The following is a 16258-nucleotide window of genomic DNA, read 5'->3' on the forward strand; positions in this document are numbered from 1 at the left end:
GTGGACAAAATCCTACAGAAGCAAATATAATATAGGAATTAGACATGATGACAACTATGTCTAAGATAGTAATATGGGGGGGAAAACAGTGCTAATATAAACACTCACCAAATAATCCAAGAGGACTGAGTTCCTCCAAAAGCCTTCCATTTTTCAACAGAAATTGCAATTATTCGGGCAGCTAAAACTATGTCAGGTGGCAATACAGTAGACCAGTGCAGACCACCACATTCATGACGATGTTCTGGAATGTGATTATTGGACATATTGACTCCAATACTCCTGGCATTACTTGAAAATCTATCCATAGATTTCTCAAGATCTACAAACACATTTTTCTGTGGAGAATGATTGTCAGCTTTACTTGATGCTTGTTCCCCAACAGCTTGTTCCAAACAACCATTAGAGCAGTACACTGGTATGGTACAAGAAGGGCAGAATAAGAGATCAGTTGGTACTTCTTCGAAGCAAAAGTGGCAGCGAGTTCACGGTAAGCCTTCAGCAAAATCTGTATATCAAGACAATATTCAGTGAAGATGCAATAGTACTTCATTATCAGAATTTTTCTATGGGTTAGTGCTTAGGCAACTAAGGACCATTGCATATTGTTTTAATCAGGGAATATGAACATGGAAAATTGAATAATCAATAAAACATGATAACCAATGATTGTTAGATGAAAACACCAAGATCCTACCGCAGCAAGAGGTTGTTCATGATGAACTAAGGAAGCTGGAGGAATGTCATTTCCAAAAGTTAGTCCTCTTCCTTTATCGGGTGTAGATACACATTGAAGTGATAGAGATTGTAACTGAGCTGTCACAAAGCCAATATTGTATCACTCCTTGAAAAATAAAAATAAAAATAAAAATTAGATTCCTAAAAACAAACATATCAACAAAGTAATATTGAATACTTGGCTCAAGCAAGCAACGCTACATTAGTTTTGTCATGACATCAATATTGCCAGTGTAGTTAATCATTGGGTAAACTTTGCACTACCATGATCTGATCTCAAGTAAGCACGATTCTCATACAATAAAAACAAGTTTAAATCACAATGAATATAATATGCTTACCTGAGGAATCTACATTCTTATTTTTTCCACCATTGTTTGCCATTGCAGTCACATTTGACTTATCAGATTCTTTTAACACGATACCCAGCTCGCCTTTAATTTGGTTCTTCCTAGACAAGTTCTCTTCCAAACTGGCAGCAACTTCCAGGTCATGTTTGGCATGTCCGTAATTTTTTAAAGAAGCATTTGCCTTCCCTCTTCTGTACCATGCCTGCCAACACAGCACAAGTGAAAAGGGAAAAGATGGAAACAGAAAAGCAAATGACTACCTATGTTCCACAAGGTCATCAGTGCAATGGTAAAATTAAATAATTGCATGCTGATGCAATTAAAAGATATGGATCTGAGGAAAGACAGCATTCAGTTATTTGATAATGTTGCTACTGTAGCTACAATAAAATATCCATCTCAGCTGGACATTGTAGCATGTAACCATGCCACGGGTCACACAGAAACAACTGTGACATGACTTATCTAGCAGACTCTTTCTGTATCTTGATTCCTTATTGCTGTGAAATTGTGGTACTGAAACTAACCCATCAATGCACACATGCGCTGTCAGAAAATGACAGCATATGCAATATATGAAATATGCATGTAAATGCCGGACAATAATACAATATAAAAAGTAACAACTTATTGAAGGAATTCGCAATTTATTTTAGATGAACCTTTCCTTATTGCACATAACCCATTGAAAAAGTAAACTTTCCTCCAAAAGAAATAGAATAAAAGGATGTTCTACTCGCCGACCTTGACATAAGTAGGGAAAATCGCAATGGCTCGATTGCAGTCTCGAATGCACTCTTTTAGAAGGCCTAGATTCTGCATGTCAAGAGATATAAAAAATTATCAGATATGAGACAGGATATTACAACTAGTCGTAGCTCATAAGATATGAATGTCTGCAAAATGTATGGCTATTTCATCATGATTGTCTATATAACATGAAGCCTGAAAGTGGATGTAGATTTGAACCAATCTATCAACAAAATTTAGCAATACTATAAAGGTGACTTTTCCAAGGTTCATACTTCAGGTAAATAAACCTAACCTTGAAATTTTTATAGGAAAATTTCATAGAGTCAGTTGGAAGGATTTCTGACAATATTGTTATGAATCAAAATATATATTACATAATCTATAAGTTTGTATTTGTGTGTAAAAATGTCATAACCAAGCATTTCATCACACTTCAAATTCCATTGGTGAGAAGTATTGATAGGGTGGTACTATGATTCTTCGAGGGGATCCTACATCCAAATCAAATGTTCAAAACTGCCCTGTGGAACAGTTAGTTTCCTATCTTGTAAGATGTATAACAAGGTCTAAGACATGATAGAATGACCATAGAAGAAAGTGCAAACCAATTTGATATAACAAACCTTTAACCAACTATAGCAGAGAAAGTGAAGCTTGACAGCCTAATACGTTAAAAACAAGGCACAGTTAGTTTTAGATATTACTCCACACAACTAAAATTTGTTTGCGATAGTTTTATTAAGTTAACAGCATCAACTTGCTTCAATTAAAATGGAGAAAAAAATGAACTTACATGCATAGCAGAAGCCCTGTTTACATATAAAGTGGCAACCAAACTTGCATCCATCTCAGAGGAACTTGCAGGGGCATGACGCAAAGCCTTTTTCCCAATTATAATAACAGTATTAATAGGAAAATTCAGGAACAAACATTAATATCATCAAATAAAATTATTTCTATAATCAAAACACACTCCGTGGAGTTTGAATTATAAAGTAACACATCCAAGCATTTTAGTTACTGTCATCCTATGGCTGAAACGTTGAACACCGCCCTAATTCAACAATAAGAGGGAAGGAAAAGGTTGCCAACTAGCTCACTCAATTAGTAAGGGCCATTGATTTTTTTTTTTTTTTTTTTTGCATAGTTCTTAGGTTTAAAATCTGTTTTCAGCCAAATGTGAGTGCTCGAGCGCTATCATAACTATTCTAAAAAATAAGAAGAAGTAAAGAAGATACGCATACTATTCTAACGAAGAAAAATGACGTTATTAATCATGTATAAGAAAAGAATCGAGGAAAAATAACAGACCTGCGAGTAAAAGCTCAAAGCTTTAGCGTATTGTCCCTTGGTAAAACACTCATTTCCTTTCTGCTTCGAATCCAAAGCAGCTTCCTTGTTCTTCCGACAGAGTGCCAGCTCAGGATCTGTCAACTCCCTAATAACCTAAACCAAGGAATTAACAGACATCAATTCCACAAATTTCACGAAACAGACAAGGATGCTGAAATTACTTGCTGAAACTGAGGCGAAGAGCGTAAGAAGTCAAGAATCAGAGAAGAAGAGATCGTCAAATTCTCCGGCGTGCTCTCGCCGATCACCCGCTTCAAATCATCCGGTATTAGGGATTTCAGCCTCTCCATTCCTGCTACGGCGATCAGACAATACGAATTCGCATAGCGAAACCCCGAGCAGAAGCTGATAAGAACCCTAAACCCTGTCCACGAATTTTTAGTATTAAAAGGATATTCTTATAAAAAATAAATATCAAAATGCCAACTGCTCTACCTTATAGCTATTTTAAACAAAATTATTATATATTTTTTTAAAACTTACCATAATTTTAACCGAGAACAATTTTAATCAAGTTATAATAGAAATTTTTCCACATAATAATTTTAACTAAATTAAAGTAAAATAATTTTAGTTAGAATTTTATATTAAAAAATAAAACAAAGTGTCCTTTTGATATTATTTTCAAAAACATTCTTTTAATAATAAAAAAGATTTTTTTTATTTTTGCCTAAAAATCTATATCTTAGTATTTTTGATGAAAAAAAGTTAGTGATAACTGAAGGGCTCATATTATTTAGAAAAAAAATAAAATAAAAGATCATTTTATATTTATTTTTTATATTTTTTAAATGGTCACTATACTTTTGGGATCAATAAATTAAAAGTCTCACAGAAGTTTCAAAACTCAAATTTACCTAAAATACTTATAAAAATGATGGTACAATAAATATATAATATTTTTCATTAAAATTAAAAATATCAAATAATAATGCTATTTATTAAATAAATTAAGGGGGAGATGATGATTAAGCCTCCGAGACTTAGCTTATGCGCCTTCCGCCACCGCCCAGCGCTGGCCCTTCAACGCCGCCGCCACCCGACCACCCTCCTCCTAAAATGCGCCGCCTCTCTCACCATGCGCCAGCTCCTCCAGCTCCACGCCCGAGTCATCACCTCCCCTCCTCCCCCCGAGGCCGTCGACCCCAACCTCGTCGCCGTCAAGCTCATCTGCGCCGCCGCCGAACTGTCCGATCCCCGTCACGCCGCCCTCGTCTTCCACGTCCTGCGCGACCCCAACATCGTCGCCTGGAACTCCCTCCTCCGCGCCCTCGCCCTCCACCGCCTCCACCCGGCCGCTCTCCACCAGTTCCGCCGCCTCCTCGCTGCCGGCTCCCCCGCCCCCGACGAGTTCACTTTCACCTCGGTCCTTAAGGCCTGCGCTGGGCTTCTCGCCCGGTCGGACGGCGAGATGGCGCACGCTCTCGTCCTCAGGCGCGGCTTCGCCAGCAACGTCTTCGTCGGCAACTCCCTCATCGACATGTACTTCAAGTTCGGCCGACCTGATAATGCTCGATGCCTGTTCGACGAAATGCTCACGAGGGATGTCGTCACCTGGAACAGCCTCCTGTCTGGATACTGTTCCCGTGGCCATGTAACCATGGCGAGGAGAGTGTTCGACGAAATGCCCGAGAGAAGCATGATTTCATTGTCCGCGATGATCACAGGCTATGCGCAGACGGGCAACTTGGACGCAGCCCGTGAGATATTCGACGAGGCAATTGATAGAAACGTCGGCTGCTGGAACGCCATGATTTCAGGATATGCTCAGAACCAGAAGTTCTCAAAGGCCATTGCACTCTTTCGCGAGATGCTCAACTCACACACAGTGGAACCCAACGAGGTCACACTCGTGAGTGTCCTCTCAGCCTGCGCTCACTCAGGTGCCCTCGACTACGGGAGGTGCATCGATCGATTCATCGAGACGAAACCGATGAGGTTAAGCCTCTTCCTCGGCAATGCACTCGCAGACATGTATGCCAAGTGTGGATGCATCGCCGAGGCCAAAGCAGTGTTCGGCAGAATGAAGGAAAGGGATGTCATATCTTGGAACACAATCATCACTGCCATGGCCACGCATGGCCATTCCGAGGAAGCAATCTCAACGTTCCATGAGATGTTAGATCGAAGTTTAAGGCCTAACGACATTACTTTCATGGGGATTTTATCTGCCTGCACTCATGCTGGTCTGGTGGATGCCGGGCTGCGCTATTTCGATACCGATGACAAAGGTGTTCGACATTTTGCCGCAGGTGGAACACTACGGATGCATGGTGGATCTTCTCAGTCGATCCGGGCGACTTGATGAAGCAGAGGATTTGGTTAATTCAATGCGGGTGCCCCCAAATGAGATCGTCTGGGGTGCTTTGTTGGGTGGTTGCAGGACGTACAAGGACACGAGCAGAGGCGAACGGGTAGTTCGACGCATACTCGAGTTAGACCCTAAGCATGCCGGCAGCTATGTGTATATGGCAAATTTGTATGACAGGAAGGGTAGATTTGAGGATGCAGCGAAGTTAAGTTCGACGATGCGAGAGAATGGAATGGTAAAGACTCCAGGTTGCAGTTGGATTGAGGTGGATAACACGCCACATGAAGGGTAAAATAAATTACTTTAAAATGTCTTATCTGACCTAATAAATTTTGTTTGACACTAAAAATATTTTTTAGATAAAATTACAGGCTGAATAGTGAATGGTATTTGTTTTGTTTTGTTTTTTTAAAATATTTTTTTGTGCGTTTTTTGTTTTAATTTTATTCTGAGCTGCTCCTCGCGGTCAGTTCACTAGCAATTGGGCCGCCAGGCCCATCGAAGGATGGGGCGACATCGGCGACAGCGGCGGGACGGCGAACAAGCCGCTCTTCGTCTCATCCACCTCCAAGTCCCACAGGCTGCTCCAGATCGACGGAGACAAGGGGTGGAGGAGGAGGTCCTCGGTCGCCTCTGGCTCCGACGATCGAGACCTTTTGATCTCACTTGATGTTTCCGTCTCCGTTCCTCTTTTCCTCTTCCCTGCCGCCGCAGCAGCAGGCGGGGCTGATGGAAGAGGAGGAGGAGGAAGGGGGTCGTCCGATTCGGCTGCGGAGCATCCGAGCTCGTTGGGGAAGTTGAGGATGGCCTTGCGGCCGCGCATCCGGAAGGCGGCGCGGTCGTACGCGCGGGCGGCATCCACGGCGGCGTCGAAGGTCCCGAGCCAGACTCGCGACCCCCGCCGCTTAGGGTCGCGGATCTCCGCCGCGAACTTTCCCCACGGCCGCTTGCGCACGCCGCGATATCGCCGGCCCCGGTCCTCCCCCGCGGCGGCCCAGTCCTGGTTGCGAGCGCGGGGGAGGGCGACGGCGAGGGACGGCCAGAGATCGGGCAGCGGGAGCGGCGGATCGGGGCCGAAGCGGATCATGGGGGCGGCCGGCGCGGGGAAGCAGAAAGCCGATTCGCGGGGACGAGCGACCGCGGGGGCCGGAGGGGGGAGGGCGAAGGGGAGCGGAGTTGGAGGGACGTCGGCGAGCAAGTGCTCGCGAATGAGGTTAAGAGTGGAGCCACCGACACCGCCGCCGAGGAATGTTTCCATAACTAGAAACAGAAACGGAAGCAGGAAGAGATTAAGAGACCCAACACGATTATGGAGAAAAAGGCTTGTGGAGGCTGTGGTTATTTAAAGGCAGGGACGAAAATTTTCAGGTACGCTATTACTTAAAATTTTAATAATTTTTTTAAATAAAATGGAATAATTAAGGACATAATTTTAAAGATTCAACGTAAATGAGATAAGGTCTTCTGGTCAAAATTTTAAAATATATATATATATATATATATATATATATATATATAGGGATTTGATATACTGGGCGACTGATCCCTGCGCGCCCGTTCGCAACCGCAATCAGACCGTCTATCGCGCGATCACGAGTTGCATCCGACGGTCCAAAGCGCCCGTGCACAGTATTTCTCCTCGGACCTCCGCCCGCTTCCGCCGCCGTCGACATGTCATCCGGCGACCGTCGGCCGTCGGATCGGGCCCGATCGACGCGCAACTCGTCGGTGCGTCAATCGGAGTCGGTCCGGCGGCCGGAGGTGGCCGGAAGGCCCCCGATTTGGCCGGCACAGTAGCAGCCGGACACTTTCCTCGGACCTCCGCCCGCTTCCGCCGCCGTCGACACGTCGTCCGACGACTGCCGGACCGGGCCCGATCGACGCGCAACTCGCCGACGCGTCAATCGGAGTCGGTCCGGCGGCCGGAGGTGGCCGGAAGGCCCCCGATTTGGCCGGCACAGTAGCAGCCGAACACTTGCGGCCAAATTCCGGTCGATTTTCGGCCAAATCGCGGCCGGAGACCGGTCGGAATTTGGCCGCAAGTGTCACTGTGTTCGGTCGGCTACTGTTCCGGCCGAATTGGCCGGATTCCGGCCATCTCCGGCCACCGGACCGACGCCGGTCGATGCGTCGGCGAGTGGCGCGTCGATCGGCCCCGGTCCGGCGGCCGGAGATGATCGGACGGCGATGCTAGGGCGGCGATAGTGAACGGGGGTCGGAGGAGGCGTGACACAGTCGACCCTCGCCGCTGTTGGCAGCCATCGCTGTGCCATCCGGCCACCGTCGACTGTCGGCCCGGGCACGATCGACGCGCCACTTGCTGACGCGTCGATCGGCGTCGGATTCCGACGGGATTGTGGTTAGAATCCGACGCAATTTGGTTGGAACGCGATGGCAGTGGCGCACGCTAGTTTCTGATCAAATCGCGGTCGGATTTCGGCCAAATCGCGATTGGAGACCTGTCGAGGAAGGATCGACGTGCGACAGCGGTCCTTCCTCGGTCAGTCTCCGATCGTGATTTGGTCAGAATTCGACCTCGATTTGGTCGGAAACTGGCGCACGCCACTGCCGACCGCGTTTCCGATCAAATTGCGTCGGATTCCGACTACAATCTGGTCGGGATCCGACGTCGATCGACGTGCCAGCGAGTGACGCGTTGATGGTGCTCGAGCCGACGGTCGTCGGTGGTTGGACAGCGCAGCAGGGGTCGGGGGCGGAACACTATGTATTCCCACATTTGGACGGTCAGATTTGGCGTGCGATCGCGTGTCGCGCACGGGTGCGCATGTGGAAGTCGCGCAGAATATCAAAATCTTGTATTGAAAAGTTACCTATTGTTTATTATATATATAATTTATGTATAATAGATAAATTCTAAAATGCAAGTGGCTCTCACTCAATTGTTAATGACTCAGATTTTTTATCTAATTAAAAAAAATATTTTACAGTGATCATTATTGAAATTCGAACGTGAATATTTGGATATTCTACTAGATATACACTGACTCCAACTTTAAAGACAAATAAGAAAAATATAATAGAGATTTATTTATTTATTAACTTATCCATTAGTATGATAAATACAGGTAGAGGTAGTAGCCATAGCTAGGTCTCTTGATAATGAGTTCATCAACAAATAATATTTTTTGGAAAGATTTAAAGAGAAGCTGACAATTGATGGGCAAACAGAGGAGAAACAAAATGGGGAGACGTACTTCAATTTGATCGGTTTGGTCTCAATACGTTGAAATTTTAATCGTATCCAAAGCTGTGAAAACGAGAGCTCATGGCTCATTCTGAATGTGTATTAAATCAAATAATTTTGATCTTATAATAACCAAAATGATAACTCTGAATCCTAAATTAGATTCTTTTTGGATCTTTTATTTTAGAAATAGGAATAATGTTATGTCAACTTTGACTACGGTGACGCCAAGTCAACGCTCGGGAGATTAAGTTGCAAGAATTTGTTTCCTCCAAGCAAGTTAAATGTCTTTGATTGATTGGTCAAAATCTACATGACTAAGATCAAATAATTTATTTGATGCATCACTAGAAAGTAATTAAACCAATAAAAATCATTGAATTGTGATTAAAAGTGGATGAAAATCCTCTGAGGGGATATCTTGTTGGACTTGACTTAGACTTGGAAACACAATTGTCGTCGTCAATGGCGTAGTCAGGATTTTAATTGCTCTGGGATTTAATTGTTGGGTTACATTGGGTTCTAGACTGCACTGGGCTGGATTGACTTCATATGCCTTGACTCCAATTGATGTATTGCTCCAATTACAACAACACTGTAAAATAATGAATTGGAAATAGTTTCAATTGCTGAGTTGCACGGGGTTGAAGTCCAGTATAGCCCAATCCTAGCTACGCCATTGGTCATCGCCCTAACACCTATGAAGATCATCCAGCCGCTTTTGGATATTCAAGTTGTCACAACTACAATGGAAAGATGACGATGACTCTGAATTCAGATTCCCTTTCATTTTGTTTGATTGTTGTACATGTCAATAATACTAGATCCTGTTTTTAGAATTGTTTGAATCCTTTCTTTTTTCTTCAAAAAAAAAATGTGAAATCCGCCACTCCAGTGGCCCCACACGATCGATCTCATGACCATATATGAGAAGGTAAATCGAAAAACTGCAATTGACCACGACGGAGAAAAGTATTATCTCGGCTTTGCCGGTTTGAATCCTTCCCAATTCATATAAGGTGTACAATCCGTGGTTTGAAACCTTGCATTAGGATGAATGCCTAGAGTTAAATCTGAAAACAAAATAATATACAGACTGAGATCCTTAAAAGACATTTATAATTAAGTCTCATTTTCTGTATGCCTTAACATACATGAAAGATTATTTTCATCACAGAAACCATTGCTCTTAAAATATTGTGTGACTAACTAGATCCAACGATCGAATGATCAAACGTCGAAGACTATTGTTTGTATCTCACACACACACACACACAAAAGACAGGCTATGAGATAGTAACTCATCCTAGTTGAAGATAGCAGAATCAAACTACATCGACATATAGAAGGAAGAAACATGCTGAAAGACGACTATATGCCAAAAAACACCCGGTGAGCACTTGCTGAAAGCTTCTGCCGGCAGCAGTTAGATTCTTCTTCCGCAATGCAGCCGTGTAGCTTTTGGGAAGGAGGTGATTCCAGGTAGAATTCTCTCTGGAGAATTGAGCAGTAGGAGTTGAAGGTTGCAAGAGTCACATTCAACTCGAAGCTTAGGCCGGACAAGAGAAATCAACTTCCAAGTAGTTCATCTCGATCAAGCTGATTCCACCAACCTTGGCAAAGTAAGCATTGTTGTAGTATCTGAAAGGGCATGAAAATGAAATAATTGGCAAACTGTAGATTAGAGCATGGCAAAAAAAAAAGCTACAAGCATCACTAATGACTTGGTTTGCTAAATTGAAACTGTAAAACAGGTTGCATCCACTGGAAATACGTGTGCATTTTGGCATTCATGCTGCGATAATTAGTATGCAGAAGGTAGAAGATGCAACATTCTAACAATCATCACAGAAGACGTTTCGAGAATGTGATCATCGAGTTGTCTAAATTTAAAGATGTCCACTGTAACCAATTCTTAGCTTGATGTAACAATGTATGGGATTCATGATTGATCATGCATTTGTAGCCAAACAGCAGCTACCATAGCATCTAACATATTCTAACTTTGTTTTATTAGAAATCTAACACAGCAAATGATCTTGATGGGAAACTTGTAAAGAGGAGCAGAAATTAGGAGGAAGAACTGAACATCAACAATCAGCCTAATCTTTCAACAAACTATTGCATGATTGGAATAAGAATGATGCAAGAATTCCTCTGAAAGCATCTCCACCTTATTCTTGGTTGGCAAGAAGGTGGGTGTTCCAGTTGAGAACTGCTCCTGGACACGTCACCGGACCTTCCTCGCCGTAGGAGTTGCAGGACCGCCGGAGAGGGCCTCCACACCTAGGAAGGAGAGAGGATCAGCCACCTGGAGGCCCTGAAACATCATCGAAGAAAAGAGGTCATCCTGGCGCCGGAGAGTCCCCGGACGGCCACTCCGACGCTCAAGTCAGCCCAGTCAGGAGGAAGAAGAAGTACAGTAAAATAAAAATACTGTAATGAAATGCTCAGCCCAAAAAAGAGAATGAGAGAGAGAGAGAGAGAACCGGAGAGCCCCCCCCCCCCTTCCATTATACCTGAGGAGGTCATTTTATAGCACTAGGAGAGAAGGCCACGATTTTGTCTGACAAAGCATGGTCTTGAAAAGATGACCAATCACATCTGCATTTAATGCTTGATTAAATTATTCCTTGGGGAGAGAGACCATTCTGACAAGTCATGCCTTTCATAAATGCTTGACAAGGTTACTTAATAGAGAGAGAAGACCCTTTCTGAAAAGTTGTGACAAGGCATGGTCCTTAAGAAAATCTTGATAAGACCTTTCTTGATATGATATGACCTGACAGAATTGAGCCATCGAGCCGAATGGAAGCTGGGCTGTGCCGAGTGGAATTGGCAGAACTGAGCTGAGTGCCGAGTGGCCTGAGTGGAGGGCTGAGCCGAGTGACAGAGAGCTGAGCTGCCGAATGACAGAGCTGAGCTGCCGAATGAGCTGTGGCAGGGCTGAACTGCTGAGTGGCAGAGCTGAGCTGCCGAATGGCAGAGCTAAGCTGCCGAATGGCAGAGCTGAGCTGTGACAGGGTTGAGCTGCTGAGTGGCAGAGCTGAGCTGCCGAGTTGGGATGTGGCAGAGTTGAACTGTGCCGTACCGACTGGCAGAGCTGAGCTGTGCCGAATGGGCTGGGAGAACTAATCTGCCGAGCCGAATGGACTGAGCTGTGTCCTAGATGGGGGCTATAACATCCGTAACAGTGGGCAAAGGGAGAAGGCTACCCAAAAGAATCTCAACACATGCTTGAATGAATCTCTTTTACACAACTCGTCATTTGTTTCCTTAAAAAGGCACTTGGTTTATCTTCAAGAATTTGATTGGCCGTCACTCCTCCCCGATTCCCAAAAATTTTCAAATTGAAAACGTGAAGAAAAGCTCTGAGAAGAATGGATCCACGATCAATAAAAGTAGAATAACGAGAGGAAAGAACCAAGGAACACATGTGATAGAGTTCAGATTCAAAACTATTTCATTGTTGCCATGTAAATCTGAGATCTTTTAGGAATGAATAAAACTAGCTAGTAATTTGTGAACTTATAATCTAACATGACAATGTATCCAAAATGAGAAGCATTCAATTCAAACCTCATAATACCTAAAATTTTCAACCCTTTTTTGCTGATCCAATTATGTAGCTGATAAGAAATCTTAAAGTCAATGTGCAGCTATCCGCATGGATTGTGAGGAGTGGAGCTAAGGGGCTCTTACATGTCCTCCGTGAACTTAACGGCGGCGATGAGGAAGCGCTGGAGGTTGAGGGAGTGGAGGGCGACGGCGGGGTGGCGGTGGAGGAAGCGGAGGAGGTAGATGTAGGCCACGACGTAGCACGAGTGGCTGCAGTTGGCGTACTGGAAGATGCGCTCCAGGTAGCGGCGCGGCGAGATGCCCGGCTTCCTCACGCTGTGGAAAGCCGCCGACCGATCCGGCGGCGGCCGCGTCGTTGCGCTCCACCACCCGCTCGAGGAGGGAGGAGAGGACGACGACCACGCCGGGAACCGCCGCGGCGTGCGCCTCCACCTCCTCTTCCTCCTCCATCGATCGGAAGCGCAGCTTCCTCTTTGCTGAGAGATCAAAAAATATTTATTAGATAATTTTTTAATTATAAATAATAAATAAAAATATAATATAATATTTTCTTTAAAAATTATAAAATGGTTTATTTTTTTTCCCTTTTTTGTTTATTTTGGTCTTCTCTCTCTCTCATACTCTAACTAATTTAGAAAAAAAAATTCAAATCAGTTCTCATTAAGGATATTTCTTATCATTTTTAAAATAATTAAAATATCTACATTTTAACTTTTTAAAATACATGTTCTATTAGATTGTTATTAATATTTTGATTATTAATCAAGTAATGACGTAAATGAATCATTGGTCGGACGCACAGGATGGAACACCTCACGAATCTTAAAGCTGATAATCTAAGTTCAGATATAGCCTCTCCTCCTCCGCCTCACCCTTCCGTCTCTTCCAGAGGCGCAGAGCGTGGAGGTGCTTCCCCAAATACGTATCTCCTGCCTCGAATCCACTCTTCCTCTTCTCCAAATCGAGGGAACCATGTCACCGGAGTTGGCGATTTCTTCCTATGATAGGGGTTCTGCTTGCTTTCGTAGTCGGAATGCTGCGATTAATCGATTTTGAGCTGTGGTTTCGGATTAGGGTTGGTTGGAGGTTCGGAGACGGGGAGATATGTATAGGGCTGGGAACGTGTCGAAGTTGGAGAGCGGATCCTTAGATCGGAAGAGGATCAACGATGTGCTCGACAAGCACCTGGAGAAGTCCTCACCGTCGACATCCAGGGGCTTGATTGGCAAGGACAAAGACAGGCTCCCGGTGCCCCCTTCCGCCTCTGGGAAGCAGCCGGAGCATCGTCCCTTGTCCAAGAACAAGGCTTCTGATGGTAAAGTTTCCCTCTTTTGTTGTTTTGTACTCTTTTTTGGGAATTATTTGCTGGTATATGTTTTTCCATGAAAAAGTTTTCGTCAAAATCTCATTTTGTAAAAATATCTTCTCAGACAGATCTATAGCCCCAAATCAGTTGAACATATAATGGCATCCTCTTTCCAGAAATAACAAAAAGAAAAAGAGTAAAGAAAGCTTAATTGAGTAAAATCAGTAAAATCATTTGTTCGTGCATCAAAATATACTGCCTGGGGAAGCCGAGTTATGCTATACCCATGAAATTGATGTGCTATGTTTGAAAATTAGGTTAGAGTCATAGTGGTTTTTGTTTTGTATTCAGCAATAATAATAAGTGGCAATTTAATCTACTGGTTTTTTATTATTTTATATTTATAGTAATTCTTGGTATTCTTTGTTCTTGTTTGTTTCATATGTATAACTTTGTTCTACATGTGATGCCACAGAGGAATCAGAAACAGACAATGAAGAGTCTGACGTCAGTGGTTCTGATGGGGAAGACACATCTTGGATTTCATGGTTCTGTAATCTAAGAGGCAATGAGTTTTTTTGTGAAGTTGATGATGAGTACATTCAAGATGATTTCAATCTATGTGGACTAAGCAGTCAAGTTCCTTATTACGATTATGCTCTTGATCTGATTTTGGATGTTGAATCTTCCCACGGTAAGGTTGATTAATGTGTTAATAGAATTCATGATTGATTACTATTTTCCTATCTGAATCACATACATTGTTGATATTTCCTACTTTTTATTTTATCTTTGTCGGAAGCCTCTCATTTCTTCTTTAGATATTTTATTCAGATGGAAAAACAATCCCTTTCTAGGTGAACTACAATGCGTTTCTTTTTTGGTCATTGAGTTCCAATGCTCTAATGATAACTTATTCCTATATGAGTGCTTTAAATATGCTTCATGTTTTTTTGTTTGTTTGACAAGTTTGCATGACATGGTTTGCTTTACTCTAACAGTACACAATGCATGAAGAAATAGTTCATCAACAATGTAAACAAACTTAAATAATATGATTACTCTTTGAAGTATCCAAAAGTAGAGAGTTATTGATGTTCTCAGAGTGGTTAAACTCCTAATCAGTGAATGATTATTAATTTTGTCATGATTATTCAAAAATGCTTCCATAAGATTTAATTTCTCAAATGCAATGTCAAACAACCATGAGATTTGGTTTTCATAACATCTATATGTGTGGCATCTAATAGAATACTAATGAGGAATGGTATTAAGAGAAATAGACCCTAAAAGTAATATCACATGACTTCAATATTTTATGATTCTACAGCAGTTTTTTCATATTTTTGTTATTCATTTTCTATGATTTCACAATCTATGCATAAAATTCTGTTTACATGATATATATATATAAGCAAAGCCATTCAACTAGAAACTTAGTAAGTTGTGTTGCAAAGTAATATTCAGTGACATTAAGTCCCTGTAACACACACAAATGCAGAATAGATCTTTGCCTACCTCTACCTTGTTATTTCTATATGCTTTTGCCATGAACTGCCTAATAGACAGAAGCTTATATTTGTGCCTCTCTATTGTTGTAAAGTAATTATCTCTTCCTTGATTTAAATCTGAATAGGAGACATGTTCACTGAAGAACAAAATGAGTTAGTTGAATCAGCAGCAGAGATGCTCTATGGCTTGATTCATGTTCGATACATATTAACTAGTAAAGGGATGGCTGCTATGGTAAACCTTAATTTTCTCAGTATTTTTTGATTTCATGATTGGTTGGTCATGCAGTCTTTCCATAATGATTTGTGTAGCTAGAGAAATACAAGAACTACGATTTTGGAAGATGTCCTCGAGTTTACTGTTGCGGCCAGCCTTGTCTTCCGGTTGGGCAATCAGATATTCCTCGATCAAGCACTGTGAAGATTTATTGTCCCAAATGTGAAGATATATACTATCCAAGATCAAAGTACCAAGGCAGTATCCTTTTTACCCACATTATTTAGTCCTTTTGTTATGTTCATTTCTAACAACTTCTATGTGTAGTTTAGCATTGCAGAAATAAGTATATGCCCCATTGATCTCCTAGATGTTATCTTTCAGCCTAAGCTCTAGTTGCTCAAAAAGAAAATACTATGTGTTTACTTGACCGTGTTTAGATATCGATGGTGCTTACTTTGGGACAACTTTCCCCCATCTGTTTTTGATGACATATGGGCACCTCAAGCCGCAGAAGCCATCGCAGCGGTATGTTCCGAGGGTGTTCGGCTTTAAACTCCACAAACCATGACAGACGACAATGATATGTCAGTTAAGCTATGACATGAGCCATATGCAGGTGGTCTGCGCCGGCAGGGATTTCAGATTGCAGCAAACAGCGACCATTCTTAATGATTGAGAAATGTTATCTATATGTTGCATTGTCTCGTGTAGGAATCGTGGGGCTTATCTTAGATCTCGACAAAACTACTAAACAAGTGTATTATCTCATAGTTGGTTTAATTCTCAAGTCAGCCATTTTATTATAAAGCCGTATCTTGGCTCTATGACACAGCATCCATTAGTGTAATTTTGGGGATTTATGTTAAAAATGTAGATGTTGTTTTTACTGGAACTGGTTTCTGTTCGGTTTGTCGATCTACACAACACAGTCA

General features: G+C 42.5%; 3 protein-coding genes and 2 pseudogenes across 3 annotated transcripts in view; 2 read left to right on the top strand and 3 right to left on the bottom strand.

Annotated features, from left to right (window-relative positions):
* LOC141839350 (uncharacterized) overlaps positions 1–3538 on the bottom strand; it is a gene marked incomplete at its 3' end in the record, with an annotated part of 18543 nt that extends 15005 nt beyond the window's left edge. The window contains 6 exon segments of the mRNA XM_074727080.1: positions 698–816; positions 1080–1290; positions 1833–1904; positions 2635–2721; positions 3153–3287; positions 3356–3538. Coding sequence (XP_074583181.1) covers positions 698–816; positions 1080–1290; positions 1833–1904; positions 2635–2721; positions 3153–3287; positions 3356–3484 — 753 coding nt within the window.
* Positions 3539–4238: 700 nt separating this feature from the next.
* LOC141837660 (pentatricopeptide repeat-containing protein At4g18840-like) lies at positions 4239–5868 on the top strand (annotated as a pseudogene).
* A 103-nt stretch (positions 5869–5971) lies between these two features.
* Positions 5972–6763, bottom strand: LOC141838407 (ethylene-responsive transcription factor ERF105-like). Its single transcript, XM_074725869.1, has one exon. It carries the CDS (start codon positions 6761–6763, stop codon positions 5972–5974), a length of 792 nt encoding a protein of 263 aa, XP_074581970.1.
* Positions 6764–9815: 3052 nt separating this feature from the next.
* Positions 9816–12739, bottom strand: LOC141838408 (cyclin-P4-1-like; annotated as a pseudogene).
* Positions 12740–13168: 429 nt separating this feature from the next.
* On the top strand, positions 13169–16212 carry LOC141838406 (putative casein kinase II subunit beta-4). The gene is made up of 5 exons (XM_074725868.1): positions 13169–13604; positions 14071–14289; positions 15232–15341; positions 15419–15584; positions 15764–16212. Exons 1-5 carry the CDS (start codon positions 13394–13396, stop codon positions 15892–15894), a joined length of 837 nt encoding a protein of 278 aa, XP_074581969.1. The 5' UTR covers positions 13169–13393; the 3' UTR covers positions 15895–16212.
* Positions 16213–16258: the final 46 nt, after the last annotated feature.

The sequence above is a fragment of the Curcuma longa genome, chromosome 11 (assembly GCF_044706935.1).
Source record: "Curcuma longa cultivar G26 ecotype Majalengka, Jawa Barat chromosome 11, ITB_CL_G26_1.1, whole genome shotgun sequence".
NCBI lineage: Eukaryota > Viridiplantae > Streptophyta > Magnoliopsida > Zingiberales > Zingiberaceae > Curcuma > Curcuma longa.

What these genes read in the sequence shown, in the direction of transcription:
- LOC141838406 (XM_074725868.1), top strand. Translation starts at nt 13,394, where the DNA reads ATGTATAGGGCTGGGAACGTGTCGAAGTTGGAGAGCGGATCCTTAGAT. An exon ending in GGATGTTGAATCTTCCCACG is followed by an intron (nt 14,290 to 15,231) that starts GTAAGGTTGATT and finishes AAATCTGAATAG; the next exon opens with GAGACATGTTCACTGAAGAA. An exon ending in GTAAAGGGATGGCTGCTATG is followed by an intron (nt 15,342 to 15,418) that starts GTAAACCTTAAT and finishes TGATTTGTGTAG; the next exon opens with CTAGAGAAATACAAGAACTA.
- LOC141838407 (XM_074725869.1), bottom strand. Translation starts at nt 6,763, where the DNA reads ATGGAAACATTCCTCGGCGGCGGTGTCGGTGGCTCCACTCTTAACCTC.